The 18837-nt window shown below is 37.8% G+C and overlaps 1 protein-coding gene across 1 annotated transcript in view; it reads right to left on the bottom strand.

Moving 5' to 3' along the window:
* The window catches only part of LOC139740176 (guanine nucleotide exchange protein smcr8a-like), a 78454-nt gene that overhangs the window by 44877 nt on the left and 14740 nt on the right, over nucleotides 1-18837 (bottom strand). The window contains exons 3-4 of the mRNA XM_071650764.1: nucleotides 17012-17112; nucleotides 13272-13341 (exon numbers count right to left, since the gene is read on the bottom strand). Of these exons, the coding sequence (XP_071506865.1) occupies nucleotides 13272-13341; nucleotides 17012-17112 (171 nt within the window). The remainder of the gene's footprint in view (nucleotides 1-13271; nucleotides 13342-17011; nucleotides 17113-18837) is intronic.

Genomic DNA, 18837 nt, shown 5'->3' with positions numbered 1-18837 from the left:
TATTCCCCTCAGTTTAGTCATGTCACGTTGTTGTGTCTCTGTTGTTTCTTTCATTTTGTCTTATTTTTTGCATTATGCATAATTACGCACTTGTAATTATAATAAGTATTTTTGAAGATATTTTAGAGTGGTCTAAAATCTACAACCAACGCTTTTTAGTGGACCTCTTAGTTCTCATTTTTACCCTGCAAACATAACTTTGTAATACCTGTATGTGTGCATATCTTTATTAGTTTGTTAATTACCATTGAATGTCATACTTTGTAATGTATACTTGCTTATGTTTGCATTTTTGATTTACTTTGTGTTATGTTTTGTTGAAAGAAAAATGAGAATAAAATAGATAAATGAAATGAAATCCAAATGCATAGCTCCATTTTAGTCCCCTGCATACACGGCATACACATTAACAATTTGTTTGCAGACTATTAGACCAACATTCTTTTTTTTGTTTTGAAGTACAGCTGAACAATAATTTTCTTATCAGAACAAAGCTCACCGAAAAAAAAACAAAAAACATGTTTATCCTTGCTGTACCCTACCAGCAAAACCTCCCTCTCTCTTCCTTCCCACTTCAAGCAGTCTCTTATAAATGTAGGACCTATAACTATAGTATTATCATGCTCTTTCGTTGAACTGTTCTTTGAAGTTTTGTCTATAAATAAAGGCTAATCGTACACTGTCTGCGCAACGGCTCCAGATGATCGACTCGTACGTATTTGTGCATGCTCTTTAGCTAATACATTGTAGGCCCTACAGTAATTCATTTCTTCGCGCTACTTGTACGAGGTTATAATATGATTCATTTAAAGGGAAATTTTCAGAACGTAAAAATAGGTTTGTCCTTAATATCATTTAAAAAATGAAGAAATAGCTTTCTTAGATTTTTTTTTGGTTTGGTATCAGCATCCACAATACACAGATATTATTTTCTTTTTAATGAGGCCTACTCGCACAACCCGGATAGGATCGGCGGTTGCGGAACGTTTCTGCGTACGGCCTATTGTGCGGTATATTCGTTCCGCGGAACTAATCGACTGGATTCGACCAGTATATCGGTTCCCCCGGAACCCGGAACGGATCGACTGTGACACCGGCCACTTACAGCCTCCTGCATGTACAACGGTACAGTGTATTGTGAGAGCATGGGTAGGGTCCATGGTGAGAGGGAGAGAGAGGACGGAAAGAGAGGGTCGGAGGCCGAATTGAAGGAGGCTGAGGAAGGCTGACACGTGCTCGCTTGTTGTCACGCTTGTTGTCGGGTTACGCAAAAACAAACGATATGAAATGCATGCCCCCCTCCGCCAAAGGTTGTTTTTTTTTTTTTTTTTTGGGCTGCTTTGGTTTGTTTGTTAGCTTGTCTGCCTGTCTGTCTCTCTATTCGCAAAATAAGTCAAAATTTGGGAACAGATTAGGATGAAATTTTCAGGAACAGTTGGTTGGTAAAATGGCGCAAGGAACAGATGATTAGATTTTGATAGTGAGCAGGATTTATAATACCACCGAAATTCACAGCCAGGATCCAGGATCTTTAGACTTTGTTTCGTATATTTGAAAGGATTCGTATCAATTCTTTAGGAAGCTGGCCATCAGCAATGACGCAAAATTAGATGCGTTCAAAGCATTGCCGCAGAGAGAAAATTAACTCCATTTTTCGTTAAAAAAAGAAAAGAAAAAAAGAACGTGCGATGGAGTAAGCAAATGCAAATTGTAATTTAGGTTTTGGTATTAATCAGTGGGTTATTTTTTTTTTAATCTAAAAAGTCATGCGTTCCATTTTAGCCTTTTCAATATCTATGGATTTGTAAACGTCATTCGTGAACATTCCATTTTCCTTCTCCGGGCCGAAATTTATAGTAATTCTGTCATGATGGTCTTTCAAGTTCAACGTATACGTAATGCTCCACGTGCTTCTGGCTTGGTTTGTAAAAAGGTGGGTTAGGGGGCCTTCACGGGCAGAAAATAAATGATGATCATTCATCAATGTTCCCAGTTGGTTTACATGCTATGTACACGCTGTTTACGACCACTGAAGCAAGGTGGCAGTACGCGCGACATTCTTTAACTGACACCTGGCTTTCGTGGAAATTTCATGGAAATTTCCACAAGCCATGATATCAAGTTTCCCCTCTGCTTGAGGTCGTGCTTTTTTTTATTCTTCATTACGAACACCAATTTGTTCAACTTGAAAAGTGTAGATAATTTGCTTTGAGGACGTGTTTCTTTTTTTTTCCATTGCAGCATCGGTAACATTTTGTTTTGTTCATCGTCCCTGCATGGCAGGGGTTCATGGGAGGAGAACGATAGGAATGACTGGGGAGAAAATAAACTGAAAGAAGGAAGCATCTTTTGAGCGAGCTGTCTTTGTTTTTCTCTACACCAGCATCAGTTATCGCCACCAAGATTCTTTTTTTTTTCGTTACTCCGACAGATTAATGATAAAATGATGCTAGATTCTTTATTCTGAAGGTTCGTTAATCCAAAAATGATTAAGAAAAAATGTCCGTTCATTTCACGACGAAATCAGTTTTGTTATTTCGAACGTTCTGCCAGTGAAATTTCGGAATAAAACGACGGCACAAAACAGCGTGTTTTCGTACTCTATTATAAGGGTCTGTTATTCCGACAGAAGTAGTAATGATGAAATAATAATAGATTCTTTTTTCTGAAGGTTCGTTAACCGAAATTTGAATAAAGAAAAATGTCCGTAAATTTCAAAACGAAATCAGTGCGTCATTTCCAACGTTTTGCCGGTGAAATTTGGAATAAAACTGCCCAAAAAACAGTTTGCACTTTTCTTACTCTTAGGGTTCGTTACTCCGACAGATTAATGAAAAAATAATGCTATATTCCTTATTCTGAAGGTTCGTTAATCCAAAAATGATTTTAAAAAATGTCCGTTCATTTCACAACGAAATCAGTTTTGTTATTTCGAACGTTTCCGTCAGTGAAATTTCAGAATAAAACGACGGCCCCAAAACGGTTACAGTTTTCTTTTACTCTGAAGGTTCGTTACTGCGAAAGAATAACGATATAATACTTTAGATTCTTAATTCTGAACGATCGTTAATCGGAAAACGATAAAGAAGAAATGAAAACGGTTACAGTTTTCTTACCCTCAGGGTTCGTTACTCCGAAAGAATAATGGCAAAATAATACTCTACATGCTTAATTCTGAATGATCGTTAATAGAAAAATTATAAAGGAGAAAATATTCGTTTATATCCAAACGAAATCAGTTTTGTTATTTCGAATGTTCTGCCAGTATAATTTCGGAATACAAAAACGGCCCCAAAAGGGTGTTTTCTTATTCTGAAGGTTTGTTATTCTGAAGCAATAACGATGATAGATGATAGATTCCTTTCTGAAGGTTCGTTGATCGGAAAATAATAAAGAAAAAATGCTTGTTCATCTTCGAATGAAATCAGTTTTATTTTGAACATTCATCTGTAGTACCGACCTTTGGTGTTGTTGTTGTTTTCGATTACAAACCTTCGAAGTACTCAGTAATGAATCGTTTCATTTTATGATTAAACAAACCTTCGGAATAATGACCATCATTACATTTTTGTATGATATCTCTTTGATGTCATGGCCAAACAACCGCAGTATACCCAGAAAGGAAAGTGCAACGATGTCCCGAAAGTTCTCGATCGCTTCTCGCGCATCTGCATGCAATAGGCCTACCACGTGGTCGAGCAGACGGCGAGAAAGCAACACGGCGCGCGTTGTTGCGATGCAGAGGCGGCTAATTATTGCAACAGTGAAACAGGAAAGGCCTAAAAGAAATCGGAGCCTCCACCATCGGCACCTACTTCTCTTTCATTTATTATTTAGAAACTGCCGCTAACAAAAGGTATGGAGTTTCTGCATTGTTTCTGTGAGAATATGCCCCTCACAACGTTCATTACATCTCCGTGAAAATGTCGCATTTAGTGGCATTTTAGCGGCGATTTATCTGTGTTGTATTGAGCATTAGCGAAGGCTTCCGTACCCACCCCCAGAACAGCGCGCATAAATGCCGACAAGCGTGAAGAAATTCCTAGCGAGAACCCTGAACATAAAGATGAACAAAATCTATGTAATCCACTGAGTTACAACTTGTACATGTCGATCATAGACATATGATGTACACATTGTATTACAAGCTGATAGGAATTAAGGCCTACAGTATTTGTCATTTTGGGATATCAAAAAGACAAAGACTAACTGCTCCTTCATGATCAAGTGAGCAAGACAGAACCTACGCTGTACAAGAAGTACAAATGTATGATGACAAAGATATGAAAAGTGTACCCTCATTAGCACCATACAATGCCTGCATGTTATATTCTCATGCATACAAACATGCCGCTGGTCTAACGTGGCATTTCTATCATAATATTATGACGTTTGTGCTATCCTAGGTAAGCTACAACCAGCTGGCAGCTAGGGACCTTCCAGGAGCAACATGTTATTAAATATCTCAACACATCATCTCGTTGCCATGGCGATCATTGCAAGACAGCTATTCAGCACATAGCTTGGAGGGGGGGGGGGGGACCTCTTCCTGTAAAAATCGTCCATAAAGCAAGAGGATGTACATTGCAAGTGTGAGCGTGAATGAAGGCAATACACGGACCATTGCTTGTACATGATGCAGACCTCCCAACCTTTCTGACTGAAAAATAGGGATGATTTGGCTCAAAAGCAGGAAAGAAACAGCAGTTCCCATAGAAGTGTGTAGTAAAATTATCCAGAAAAATAGGAAACTCCTCTTGAAACAAGAGCTGGAAATGGTCAAAATTCAGATTCTTTCCCCCAAATTCAGTATGGTTGGGACGTCTGCATGATGTGCACTACTGCTCAGTGTGCGAACCTGGATGGATTTGATCATATGATGCCACCTTATCATGTATGACAGTCCATGAGAGGGAAATTTGATTTAACAGTCTGAAGATTCACGAAAAGCTTTACTTTCGAAAACAAAGCAGAATGTCACATTTGTCCTTTCATAATAAGGTAGCAATAATTAGCTCATGTGCCTATTTCCCAAATGACCTTTCTGTTTTTCTCAGTTGGTTTATAGGCACATCACTCATTTCCAAAGCAGCATACTGTAAAACATGATATATTTGCAGCACGAAATTTTCACAAATTGGAGCCAACGGCCTTTTTCGTGGCATGAAATTTTCGCGAATTGCCACTGGCGTTCAACGCATATAGTGTAGACAAGAAATTTCGAGTGCATTTTAATTTTGCGAATCTTGGCGATCGCGAAATTAAAATGCAGGCGAACATTCCTCGTTTTATAGTAATGCATTTAAGCTTGTCCGACATAGGTATTTATGGGATGCACGGACAAACAAAGAATGAACTCTCATAGACAATGTGACCAGAATGACCTGTAAGTGTGTTGGGGGAGAAGTGCAGCCCTCCAGCCCCCCGCCTCCAAGCTATATTGTGGAATCATCAATACCCTATTAAACTGAATGCAATGAATTTATAACTGCACCTTGAATTCATTTTGAAGATGAAAGTATTAATTGCCTCATAATTTCAAAACAAATGTTTCATTTATTTTCCTTTTTTTCTTAGTTTTACAGACTGCAGTCAGTATACATCTAATCTTTCTCCAATGTAAGATATCACAGTGAAATTCAGAGATTCCCATTTCACCAAGAAAAGATGATGATTTCTGCGAGGAAAAAAAGCTCCCCGAGACATGATGCACTAACATGATAGATTTTATTTGTCTCCCGGGAGTAGGTTCTCCTGCAAGGAGGCTCCTTTCTTGAACTACACCTCCATATTGCCGTCTGTAATTCTCATGTTCCCCAGTCTCTGTGCGATAAATATGCCTTCACGACGATGCTGTCATCGGCAGACATTTATACGATTCAATTAAAGAAGTGCGAGGACTTCTAATTGCATTTGCTAGACTCACAGAAACATGAGAAGTCAACAACAGCTTGTGATAATAATTAGAGAAAGAAGGAATAATGAGAAAAGCATTGACTGAATTGTAGGGTATATTTTCAGGGAATGTTTTTAATGTTTTCATTCTGGCCTTGTAACCCTGGCAAGAAGTAAGTCATTCATTTTACCTGTGTGCTCCTGTTATTTTTGTTTTCTTTTTCTGATATCAATTCTGTTGCTGGAATGTATTTTACAATCTTTGTCATTATTTTCATTATCACTATGATTATACCAGGATCCTCTCTGAAAATCAGCCCTACTTGTAGTTATGGCTGAAAAGGCAATCTTTCTTGTGAGTAGAAAATTAATGATAATAATGATAATGAATAACATAATTATATATAACGCTTAATACTGATGTTTCTAAGCGCATCGATCCGGAAAAGAAAAAGTATGACATTGAAATGAAACACAGCATTACAGTGTATGTACATGTAAATATTATAATATAACAACAGCAACAAAACAACAAAATTAAAGTTGAGTAAACAGATAAGTTTTCAACAATGACTTGAATTAATGAATTGACATTAATGAATGGAAATGCTTATGATGATAGTAATTTAGCAATAATGATGATAATCAAGATGCTAGCACACTTTGCACAAACTGTAATAGACAACTTGTGAATAAAAGGAAGACAATTCAGAAAGAGAATCTTATCCATATCTAAATTCGTTGCCATTCAATCCCTGTTATCACTTTTTAGTTTATCTCTGTTTTGTCTCTCTATTATCTCTGCTATTTAAACATATTTTGATGACTGAGTTTATTCTACTATGTTACTATGTCTACAATCTATGTCTAGGAGGAAGAGACAGCTAGAAATCATGTTGTTTATACACAGTATGTACTGCATTGACATTCTTTATGTTGCCCTAAATGAGACAATCACATAACTATCAATATTCACTGGAAAAATAGAATTGATCTTGGCTAAAGGACAAAGAGAAGAAGCATGGATTTAACACAATGGCTGAAATAAAGGGTTTCAGGGAACACAAAGAATGATGTTTGTTTTTATGTTATTTGTCTGTTTCAATACCTTACATTCATTACTATCAAAAGTGTGATAAACAACCAAAATTTTTAGTGAACACATTGATCACTTGATTATCTTGTGTGTATAACCTCCAGAATGTGCCTATTCAATATGTCGTCCTGTTCGAAACAGTCCATCATATTTACTGGCTATTTGATATGAAACAAACCCCTGACAGTGAATTACACTGAATTGACTGGAACAGTCCATTTATTGACAATCTCCCCCTTTAATCTATATAATTTCTAAATTGTCTGTCAAACATGGCAGCACCTGGGTGCTGATAATGTGTACATCATCCTCATTTCACACCATGCAGTTTCACTGACAGCTACACATTCTATGCATGAGGTTGAGTCGCGACTCTGGTATACTCTGCACATCTCATGCACACTTAGCTCCCGAATGAGGTCAGCGTAAGCCAAGTCATTAGGCATCTGTCCACTTCCGACAGCCCCCAGAATTCATGCGAGACTCAGATGATAATTGGACTAGGACTGAATATCACACTTTAGCAGCACTCAAGGCATACTGCAGGTTTGATGGCTGTATGCTACATTTAAAGGGAAATATCATCCTTTCATCTCGTAGGGTACACAGTCACACCTATTTTGTTAACCCCTTTAGGACAGGCTGATTTTGCTACAACATGCACTTCCAATAGACACATGCCCAAGTATAATCAAGACTCGTCGTCAGTGGGTTAAAGGGATACATGTATTTCATTCCTCCATTTACTAGGGTATATCACAGTCACATAAAATTCTGTGTTATACCGAGGCCACTGCGGGTACAATTTGTATATCTGTATGAGTCTATGGATGCACTTGAATTATTCAGAGTAGTGAACTCTGCCATTTAACCGTCACATGGTTAATCGTCGCTCATTTTCATTTTTATTTACTCTTTTATTTTGTTATGAGGCCCAATCCATTTCCAGCCTAACAGCTCATGACGGCAGTCATCTGCATTCAATTATCTCTCTCATTTTGGAAAAAATATCAACTATCTACTTATTTCCATGTTTTGGACACGTTCATCGTATAATAAGTACTGCCTCTGTTTTCTTCTTGCATAATAGTTTGTTATATTAATTTAATAATGGTATTTGTCATTGTAATGTTTGTATCTTCATGTGGATGCAAAAATAAACCAAATGAATCCAACCCAAATATACAGAAGCCATCTCAAACCCACATTTTTAAGGCTATCACAAGACCTCTTCCAAGATGCACTAAATTAAATATCAAGTAAATGACTGTAACTCATGAGAGCAACAAGATAGTTTAATGATCGACTCGCTGTGACAAAAACCTACTGTATGACATGATTCATTTTTAAATTGCAAATCAAAATCGGTGAGACACTGATCAGTGTTGAATATCAAATCTGGTCTAACATTCACCTCACCCCCATCTATCCATCCCAAACCACCTCCCCCTTGATTTCTGATCAAATGAATGATTAAAAAAAAATTAGACAAAAACATTACAATAGTAGCTTCCTTATTTTCTCCAAGTGCTTTACTCATTGAAAGCATACAGTACTCTTTTTTTTCTGTCCAAGATAAAACTTCTTGTAGATTATCTTCAGCATATTTGTTTTCAAAAAACACAATTATCAAATTACTGAAATTTCTTGAGAAAAACCACTTTGTGAATATTTGTCACATAAAAATCATGTGACATCAGAAATACAGCTGATAATGATGTTGATGATGGTTATTATAATCATTTTTATAATCATCATCATCACTAGCTTATCATAATTTTACTCCTTGTTTTTTTCCATCTTATCTAAGTTATTATTATCATCTTTGTTATCATCATTATCTTCATATACAGCATCATGTCACCACTTGTACTGCACTTACACAGATGTAACTGATCAAAATGTATAATTTATACACTTCGTTTCTTTCCAAAGGCAATGTTCACGCAGTCCTTTGAATCCAATACTACATGTAGTATGAGCTATACTTGCAGAGTCCTGCAAACTAGATTTTGACTCACAACAACCGAGCAAAATATTATATAGGCTTGCATTGTGTTGATACGAGTAAAACCTGGGATTTGAGGAATGAGTACATTCGGGAAAAAAGTATTTGCTGTAAATTAAAATTACTGGAAAAGGTTAGTGAGAGGACATCAATTATCGTGAACTGAGAATTATCGCATATTGGTTTATTGCATTCTCTCATTACCAGGACTGCATGGCTACATGGGGATCAATTTCATTAGGCTGTGTTCGCAAATATTTTGTGTCGTACACAATATGCCCTGGGTGTTCTAGTCATGCCCTGTTAGACACACTCGCAAATTTGCTCTACACTTAATTTCCTGGCATGGGTCCACGGTCCAGGCTAAAAGTCATTGAACTGCATGTTATCCCATAATGCTGACATTCTACTGCTGCTTGGGAGCAGCAATATTCATATCGTTGCTGCATATGAGCCAGCTGATAGGAGGGATACCTGTAGGTAGAACACGTTTAATTAAAGATGAATGATGCCGTCTATCTTGGCCAAGGTCGTCCACCTGACTACACAGCACTTTGATACTAGCTCTGTACTATTAAGGCAGTCAAAACTCTGTGTTAGACTTTATCAATATTTTGTAGACTTTGTTCATCAATTCCATGGTACAGAGATAATGTAATTCACATTCCAAGAAGAAAAGAGCAGTTGCTGCATCACTCGTTGGGGTGTACAGCGATGAGGTGCACAGCTGTATGTTGTTTTCATCAGAACATAAACTGTACTTGTGTACATTCATGAATATGAAATGTATTGCAGGCAAAATGTCAAGAGATGCCATGAACATTGGTTCTAGTCTGGTAGACTACAGGTACATTGTACGTTCTCATTGTAAAAATTGCAAAATTTGGGCCACGATCAGGGTTGCATCTTTCTGATTCATTTTTCTCACAAATTATTGCACTCTGGATTGCAGCCTAAACTTTGTGAAATGTCATTTCTGTTCACACTGTAAAAATTTCAACGTTTTGGTAGTGATTCTGATCGCGATCTGAAATAATGCATCATCTTGAATGCAATGAGAACAGTACTGACACTGAAACACAAATGACTAGTGGGCCTACCAGTAACAATAGTGCTAAAGGTATGAAGGGACTCAATGAGCCAAAAATATCATTTATGAATGAAAACTGAAACTTTTATCACTTTCGCTGTCAGTTCAGGACGACAGGAATTTTGTTTGAGCAATCAATTACACCTCACCATTCTATCCCCGCGTTCACATTGGTCCCCGCGATGCGGGGAAAGTCCCATGCCGCGGGACTTTCTCCTCCAAAACCATAATGTGAACGCTCACTGGGACTTGTCCCCTCGTCCCCACGAAGCAAGTCGGGTACGGGGACAAGATTTGGAGGGGAGAGGACCTTGGGGCGCAACTGATAGCGTCCAGCTGTGGTCATCAAATGTGCGCATGCGCTATGCCTGGATTCAAGTGGCAGAGCTCACTCCAAGCCCCAAAATGCCCCCACAGCTTGGGGACTGATGAGATACCAATGTGAACGGTCAGTCGTAAAAAAGATAAGATCTCTTGTGGCTGTCCCCGCGTCGCGGGGACCAGTGTGAACGCGGGGATGGACACTTTGACTATTACAGAAGCTTCCAGAAAGTGCAACGTACTACATCTTGACAATTGATGAATGCGTTCCAAGAAATTAATCAACCTAGAAGTAGTACATAGTTTAGTAATTTCATCATTCAGGTATCTGTTCACTTGAACAAGGGCATACATGGAGTGTTCATCAGGTTTATGAGTGATAAGATGTACAGTACATGTCTCAGCATCTGCGTACAATGTACTGTGGCTTCAAACATGGCAACTCCAGAGACTCCAACCCAAAGCACCTTCTGATCTGGAGATTCTCCCGCCCGAAACCCCTAGCAAACGGGAGATTCCAAGTTGATGTGTGCGAAGCGCGAAGTTCCTAGGGTTCTAGATCATGTTCTCTGGTGTTATCTGAGGCTTATTTTTTCAATATACGATAGCAATATGTAGGTAAGAAATCCTTTCCAACGGGAGACACAGAGCCAGGGCGGGAGAAATTAAATCTCAAACGGGAGAACGGGAGATTTTGCAAAAACAGGTTTTCGGCGGGAGATCTCCCGTCGAAAACGGGAGAGTTGGAGTCTCTGCAACTCTACAGAGAATTCATTTTAGAGAAAACTGAAAATGATAACACCACAATCTAGAGCAAATCAACTACCCTTTCTGTGCAATACATACAATTTACATGGCCCTTCATTTGTACATTTTCATGAAGTTAAAGGTAGGGGATACCTTTTACAGACCTCCCAAAATGCAGCAAAACATTAAATATGAACCTCAGGGGACTTGTTTAGGCCACTGCTGAGAAATTTGGAAGTCAACAGTTATCTACAATTTGAATAATGCACAAAACTCAATTACTCAGTAGTTCTGTGTGTCAGCCACACTTAAGCCTTTTTGTTGCAGTCTTCTGTATTTTTTTATCTATAAACACAAATCTAAAATCTAAAAGTATAAGAGCTGATGTAATAACATATAGAGTGTGTGGCAAGAATGTATATAGAAATGTTTGTAAGTTTTGATGAACTTTCTTCACAAAATATACATGATGGACACACATGCAGTGCATGGGTCTGCAAAGGTAGCCTAGTAATGTACTGGAATTTACGGTGAGCCCCGAAAAAAATTCAATTCAAAATCTAACGGTCAAAAAAGTGCACTAAATGTTACCTTCCACTTTCAATACTTTATGGGAGTTTCTAAAATGATACTCTCTTCAACATACCACTGTATTTATACAACTCTTCATTTAAGGCATGCAAATGGGATTCCCTACCTTTAAGAATGTACATTTATTATGTAGATCAGCATCTTTTTCTTTGAAGACCATTTTCCCGATACCAGCAGGCTGGCATTGATTCACCCTAGATTGCCCCTAGATTAATGGAGTGAGAAGGCTAAGAATCTTCTCAGAAATTGTTAAATCTCAGAGCTGTGCAGGTCACTGCATGCAGGAATAGCTGCATGTCCTTTAATTGGGTTGGGAATCACTGAGCACTGCATAACTAAGCATCCCTTAGCCTGTCAATGCACTGAATGTTAATACATGAACAGGGAATACTTTTCCTGGTATCGCATCGCAATTTGCTATGCATTTTTAAACCTACACAAACTATCTTCTGTGTAGCAGTTTTCTTCCATACAGAAGTGTACAGGATAACATCTGAAATATTGTTTATCAGCTGATATTGCTATTAAATCAAATTTGAGTTGGAAAATTATTCCCTGCATTAAAGCATTCTGAAAGGTTTTTTTTTTTCTTTTTGTCAGACTTTTACTGTCTTTTTGATTTACTATGTAGGCTCAGTAGTCACTGTGGGGATACCACGTCCGGAGTTTTGTGTACATACGTACAATGTACAGCTTCATCACTAAACTCTATGAATGTACATTTACCTAGCCAAAAAAAAAATCATGACTGGATTTGACCGTTGTCGATGAGTTTACGCTTTGGTGCACACATCCGCTGACACGCTGCTGATGGGTGCTATTCGTGATTCCGAACGTACCCCTTTTGACAGTGAATTAAGACCGATGCACTTCAACCACCCATGTTTCCCCATACAACCAGGTCTTACGACTAGTCTCCTTCAAGGCTTACAGTCACTATGACCTATTAAACTATTGAAAGAAAAAAAAAATGTAAATGAATCTTTCACATGATTTAATATTTTACACTGGATTTATTTCAGCAAACTTCTCTCGTTTATGATTTTGTGGTTGAGACTATTTCCCTACAACATCTCATGTGTTCAGACTTATTCACAAGGAACAGTTCCATAAAAGATCTGTCAAGTGGAAAATAACCCCTCTGCTAAATACATAATTTGTATGGCATGTTTCCATTCACCATTTCCTAATATATATCGTCAGATGAGAACTGGAAGGGCTTTATCGCAGTTTTGGGGGTATTGAGTTATTGGTATCATGTTGTAGAGCTCAATCTCCTCTATGTTATGGTGTCAATTCTAATCATTTTCATTTTCAGTAAAATGTTAAAAATCAAAACCACAAGGGTGCTATTTTACCCTATAATATTCAGAACAATGCACAAAATCCACCCACTCTTGATTAAATAAACTTTTTATTTCATGAAAATTGATTGTTTCATTTTATTTACACTCAAATCTTAGAACATGATAGCGCCCTTCTGCTTCTCAGTTGACGACATTAGAATCCAAAATGAGACTTACATAGGAGTAGGTTCCTTCTTGTCTGTCTTCCATGATGACGGCTGTATCCTCCGATAGCTTGAAAGTATTCCTGGATAGGACGTAGATTACAAAAACATCACATTTACCATCAGTGAATAACAAATCTAAACTTTCACTGTCTCTCTACCCAGCCTGATGTTATCATTTTTGCCGTAACCCTCATCAGGTCCCAGAGATATTTGCTGCAGGAATACTGATCATACCTTTATCAAATTGGCACCTCTGAATTTCACTGCATATCTTATACTGATGAAATATTATCTGGCATTTAATAGTTAAAGTTGTGAAATCTGCACAAACTTTGAAAAAATCATTTTTATTAACGCCAACTTGGAACAGAAACGGGAAATCAATCTTCAAAATGTGTTATCAATTACTTAGAGAAGTCAGTCACAAATTCAGCAGATGCATGTTTAGGCTTCTGAATATTCTAAAGGGGAAAAAAGAAAAAAGAGAATTCTACACGATTAACACAGGGGTCAAATGAAAGAAAATTGGTACTCTTCCTCACGAAACACCAACAATTTTAGACCAACTTACACCAAAAGTCATAACAAAAGAATGCAGCAACAAACAACATAAATATGGTTTGGGGGAAATGACAGGTTAAGCTAAGTAAATGATCATGATAAGACCTTCTCATATTTTCACCTTTTCATATCATCTTGCCTCCTGAAAGAGGTACATTTGTAAGCCAAGTGCTCTTTCAATATGCTAGAAGAATGAAGATGTTAAATTTTCTTTGGTACTTTCTTTATATTGCTGTCCAACTGCAACATCACAGATTGTTAGTTTTCTTATCCAGCCACGGACCGAAACATAAAAAAGTTATAACTTTATTGTCTGATTTTCATCAAACTTCACTGACGTGTTCTATGAATATTCTGGTTCACTATACATTTGGGGTTCATTCCCCTTGAATTGAAAGAATTTCATGTTCCAAAACTTATTTTTGCACCACCCTGCCACCAGCACTGCTGTTCCCCTAGTGTTTGGTGTCTGCACCTAAAGGGACTGTACAGTACTGGTTGAGGTAGAGATTCATGTTTTGAACATTCCTAAGTGAGATAATGAGAAACCTCTCATGAAATATGAAAGAGCATGTAATTTTAAGAAGGATTCAACGTTTATTTGATGAAAATTGGTTTTCAAATGGCTGAGATATCCAAAAACGTGATAATAATAAAAAGCAACAGGCCACGCCTTTTATTAGGATCTCTTTGTTTCATCTTGTTTTTGGAGATCTCAGCCATTTCAAAACCATTTTCATCAAATAAACGTTTGATACCCCTTAGAATTGCATGCTCTTTGAAATCTTATAGAGTGATTTCTGAATATCTCGCAAAACGTTAAAAGCTAAATCCTCACCTCAACCAGAACTGTATACACCCTTTAACCTAGAACAAACAAATGTCCCTTCATGAAAACATGCATCACATCGTTCCTGAGATTTCCTGTTATTCTGTAAAGTTAGCTGACCTGTGGTTTTACAGGTACATCAAAATTTGCTCCTCAAACCTAACAATGGAAGAACTACATAGTTTGCTAAAATAATAGTAGCCACATGGATTGTACCACGATCACATGATAATGGAGCTTTCTTTGTGCATGCCCACAGGCTGAAAATTCGTTATGTTTTTGACAGGGATCACCTCTTCATGTATGTTATGTCAATGCTACCAAATAATGAAATAGTTATTTTAGTTCAAACATAAAAGTAACTCCTCATATTTTAGAATGATTGCCTCACAAAGTTTTTGTGTACAATAACATGAAGGCTCAACATAGCTTGAACTCATCTGGCACGTCTCCTGATCATATCAAGATTTGTGGTCAGATTTTACATGTATACATGTACAAATACACCGTACAACGTAAGGTACAGTCTAAATTTGGGTCATTTCACAAGTATCTACCTGATAATGACTACTGAACACAGAATATACATGATGCACTACACAAGTCCATATACAAGTGTACAGTTAGAGTTAACCTTTCACTGAGATACTAAAATAAGAGGGAGTTGGATTTAAAATTTGTCATTCAAGCTGTGCTGGTATCAAAACTTCCATAAAAACTAACAGACAGGAGCTGAAACTGAGAAGACTTGTAAGAAGGGCTATCATTTTTAATCCGCTCTAACGGGGCAGTTCTGCAATATGAGTACTGCAAAGACACTGAACTACAGAGAAATGTAATTCTGAAACTAATCTTATCAAAGGCATTTCCTTTCTGCAGGCAAGTAGGCAATCTTGTCTCATTTCCTATCCATACTTATCACATTACAATGGAAAACAAAATTACGTCGGATGGAGGATTCCATTGACAAATGTTTGGCAAGACTCCCGTTTTAGGAGAAAACCTACAAAATATTTAAATGATAATTATCAACAATTTATCTTGCGCCAAATCCACTAAATAAAATGGTCATGGTGCATATATAGCATGCATTACGCTTTTATTGGAGTCTGCCTCGGAATCGAGTAAGGAAATGTCGCAGTGCTTTCATGTACATACAATCAGTATGCTGAGACTGTTAACCCAGTTTTAGCCTTGCCATTTTACTTTGGTCACATGATATTACTGTTGGCTGACTCATAATGAAGAAGGTAAGTGTGTTAATGTGGCCAGCGCATAAAATCCCATTCACGGTCTCTTAATGACCCACAACCCTCGCTGTAATTATTATGCACACTTTGTAGGAAGACAAGGCCACAGCATCCAAACTGCAGCTATTCATCCTGGGAAGGGATGGGATGGGTGAGGGACGGCCGTTGGCTCGGCTTGGATATGTTGTGTTTCATGTGTGATGAGTGTGTGCATGTGGGCATGTCAGATTGGGTGATCAAATGTTGTCTGTCCTTGACTAAAAGGACAAAGCACATCTTAAAGGTCATATATCCCTTTTGCTAATGTCAAAACATTTTGCACGGTTGAAGAATAGCATCTGTCAACATTGTATATAAAATCTTACGGTAATACACCTTAGTGTTTAAAAAACAAGCCCCAAGTCACCTGAGAATATGCTCACCATCTGCACCACGAATAATGGCTAGAATTTTCTTTTTTTTTTCTTTTTTTTTTACAGGATACGAATAAATTCTCTGGAAATCTATGGTACTTACATGTATATTTATTCCCCCTCTATCGCCAAAAAAAAAAAAAAAAAAAGAATCCAGATTTATCATTCTGAGGAAAGGTCTGCAATACCTACCTCTACAATGATATACAGCTGTACCACTGTATGAGAGGAATCTAATTTTCAGGGTTACAAAAGGAATGCCAAAAAATTACCCAAATCTCAGTACATCAACAAACATAATATTTTGTCATCACATTGATAGTCACTTCAGTCATGTGATTTTGAAGCTTCTTGTGTAATACCCCAAGTTTGCATTTTCACATACTAGGAAAATGGAGACATCTTTAACACACTTGAAATTTGCACAAAATACATTTAGAACAGACACGGTACTGATGTAATTTGATTATTCATATTCAAAATTGTCATACTGTAACTCTGGTAAGGGATAATTCAAAATTTGATCGTACTCTTAAAATTTTAGATAACTCCGCAAAAGAGTAGTTAAAAATCGATGCACAAAACAACTGATGTTATAGGGAAATCTAGTTCCTCAATTACAGCCATAAAAACATTGAACTATGGAACAGGTACGTTAAATGAAATAGGAGAGTGGAAATACTATACTTGTACTTACGTTGTGCGGGCATAGTTGGTTGCGTTGTAGTCAACAGCCATGATTTTTACAGCATACATATTCTTGTCAAAGGAACTCCCTCCATCTTTGGGTATTGTAATCTGCAATGATCAAAACATACATCATACACTCCTGTAGATATGCCTCTTTATAGATTTAATGTTACTATTTCCATTATCATACCATTATCATACAACAACTAAAACAGATTCTTGCTACAGACATATTTGAATGATTGCTAATTATACGATATGATATCTTATAAACATGATACTATACTAAATTGAATAGAAAAGAAAAATCACACCATACAGATAATTCCAGAGATTAAAATTCAGTCTCACTATGACATCTCGAGCAGTCCCAATTGAACGCGTTAACCTGTTGACGAGGAGTTCCGAGTATACTCGGGCAGATGTCTATGGGAAATGCGTGTTGTAGCAAAATCAGGCCATCCTCAACGGGTTAATCTTTGATACTATACTCGGGCAGGTGTCTATGGGAAATGCGTGTTGCAGCAAAATCAGCCCATCCTCAGCGGGTTAATCTTTGATGCTCATATTCCTTTAAGCTGCATTGTTCCTTCAGTGTTTGACTATGTTTACCCTAATGTCTCTCTATCCTTGTAAAGACATTAACCTCCAGTGAAGCAATGGATTCCAAAGATGAGAGATTGATGAGATGCTTCCACTACCAGCTTCCACCTGTCAATCACCCGTCTCATTTCTCCATCTGTATCTCCACACATTACACGTTCATTACACCCTCTAATCTATCATAAGTTACGTTCACACGACATTTGTAATCTTCAAAGTTTTAAACTTCAATGATTAGCTTACAATGTACATCCACATGACACCTAATATTAAAGGCACATAGACCCAGTGGTTTAGTCGAATGTACGCGGGCAGACTGCTCAAGTTTCCTACAGATACCTATGCTATCAATTCCTCTTTAGTGCTTACGCTTAGACCCATTTCCACGAGTCCGAAGAAGTCCGATCCACTGTAGTCAGTGGCTGATCACAGTTCGGCTGATGATTTGGCTGATGGTGACAGCTTTAGCAAACTTCTTCTTTGACATCATACTAAGAAGCATGCACCCTGGCATCACTACAGACTGCGTGACGCGCAGAAGACAATGAGAGCAATGTTACCGAGCAACAGCTACGAGCTTTACTCTTGATAACAGCTCAACTTCAGCAATCTTCATATAAACGCTAACGTGATCGGCACTATCATCCAACAACGCCCCTGCCACTTCCAGGTCTATGCGTCTTTAAAGTTTGAGTTTTTGAGCAAGATGATTAAACCACAGAACTGGAAGATCCATACATGCAGTAGTGTACAACACACACTGATGGTTGACCCGGAAGTAGATGCCCCCCCCCCCCAAAAAAAAAAGGCTCATGGATATACACACAAATCCTAAGATGTCTTGTCGTTCTAATCTTTGACTACTCTTTTAGATTGCTACTATCCCATTCCATACTGTATTCTGAAATGCCAACAGACTTAATACAGTTTGTACACAGGCAGCCAGGTTCTCGTGCGGAACGGAAAACTTGTTTACATATCGTAGACTACATTGTACATGGGGCTCTACTACGAGCTAACCTTTAAGATAAAGGAATCGTATGAACAGGGAACTATTCACATCATGTCAGTCTTGGGAATTGTTTGCTGAAGGTCTGATAGTTAAAATGTGTAGCAGCCACCAGACTGTGACAACATATGACGGGTTTATATACAAATGATGCACAGGATAGAGTGTGTTAGTGTAGGCGTGGTGCACTTAAGGGTATTTACAATTGTGAAACATGCACG

Source organism: Diadema antillarum, unplaced genomic scaffold (assembly GCF_040938485.1).
Source record: "Diadema antillarum isolate AM-2024a unplaced genomic scaffold, OU_Dant_1.0 seq00000839_RagTag, whole genome shotgun sequence".
NCBI classification, from domain to species: domain Eukaryota; kingdom Metazoa; phylum Echinodermata; class Echinoidea; order Diadematoida; family Diadematidae; genus Diadema; species Diadema antillarum.
Note: the sequence above shows the minus strand (reverse complement) of the source record. Positions and strands in the feature narration are given on the sequence as shown.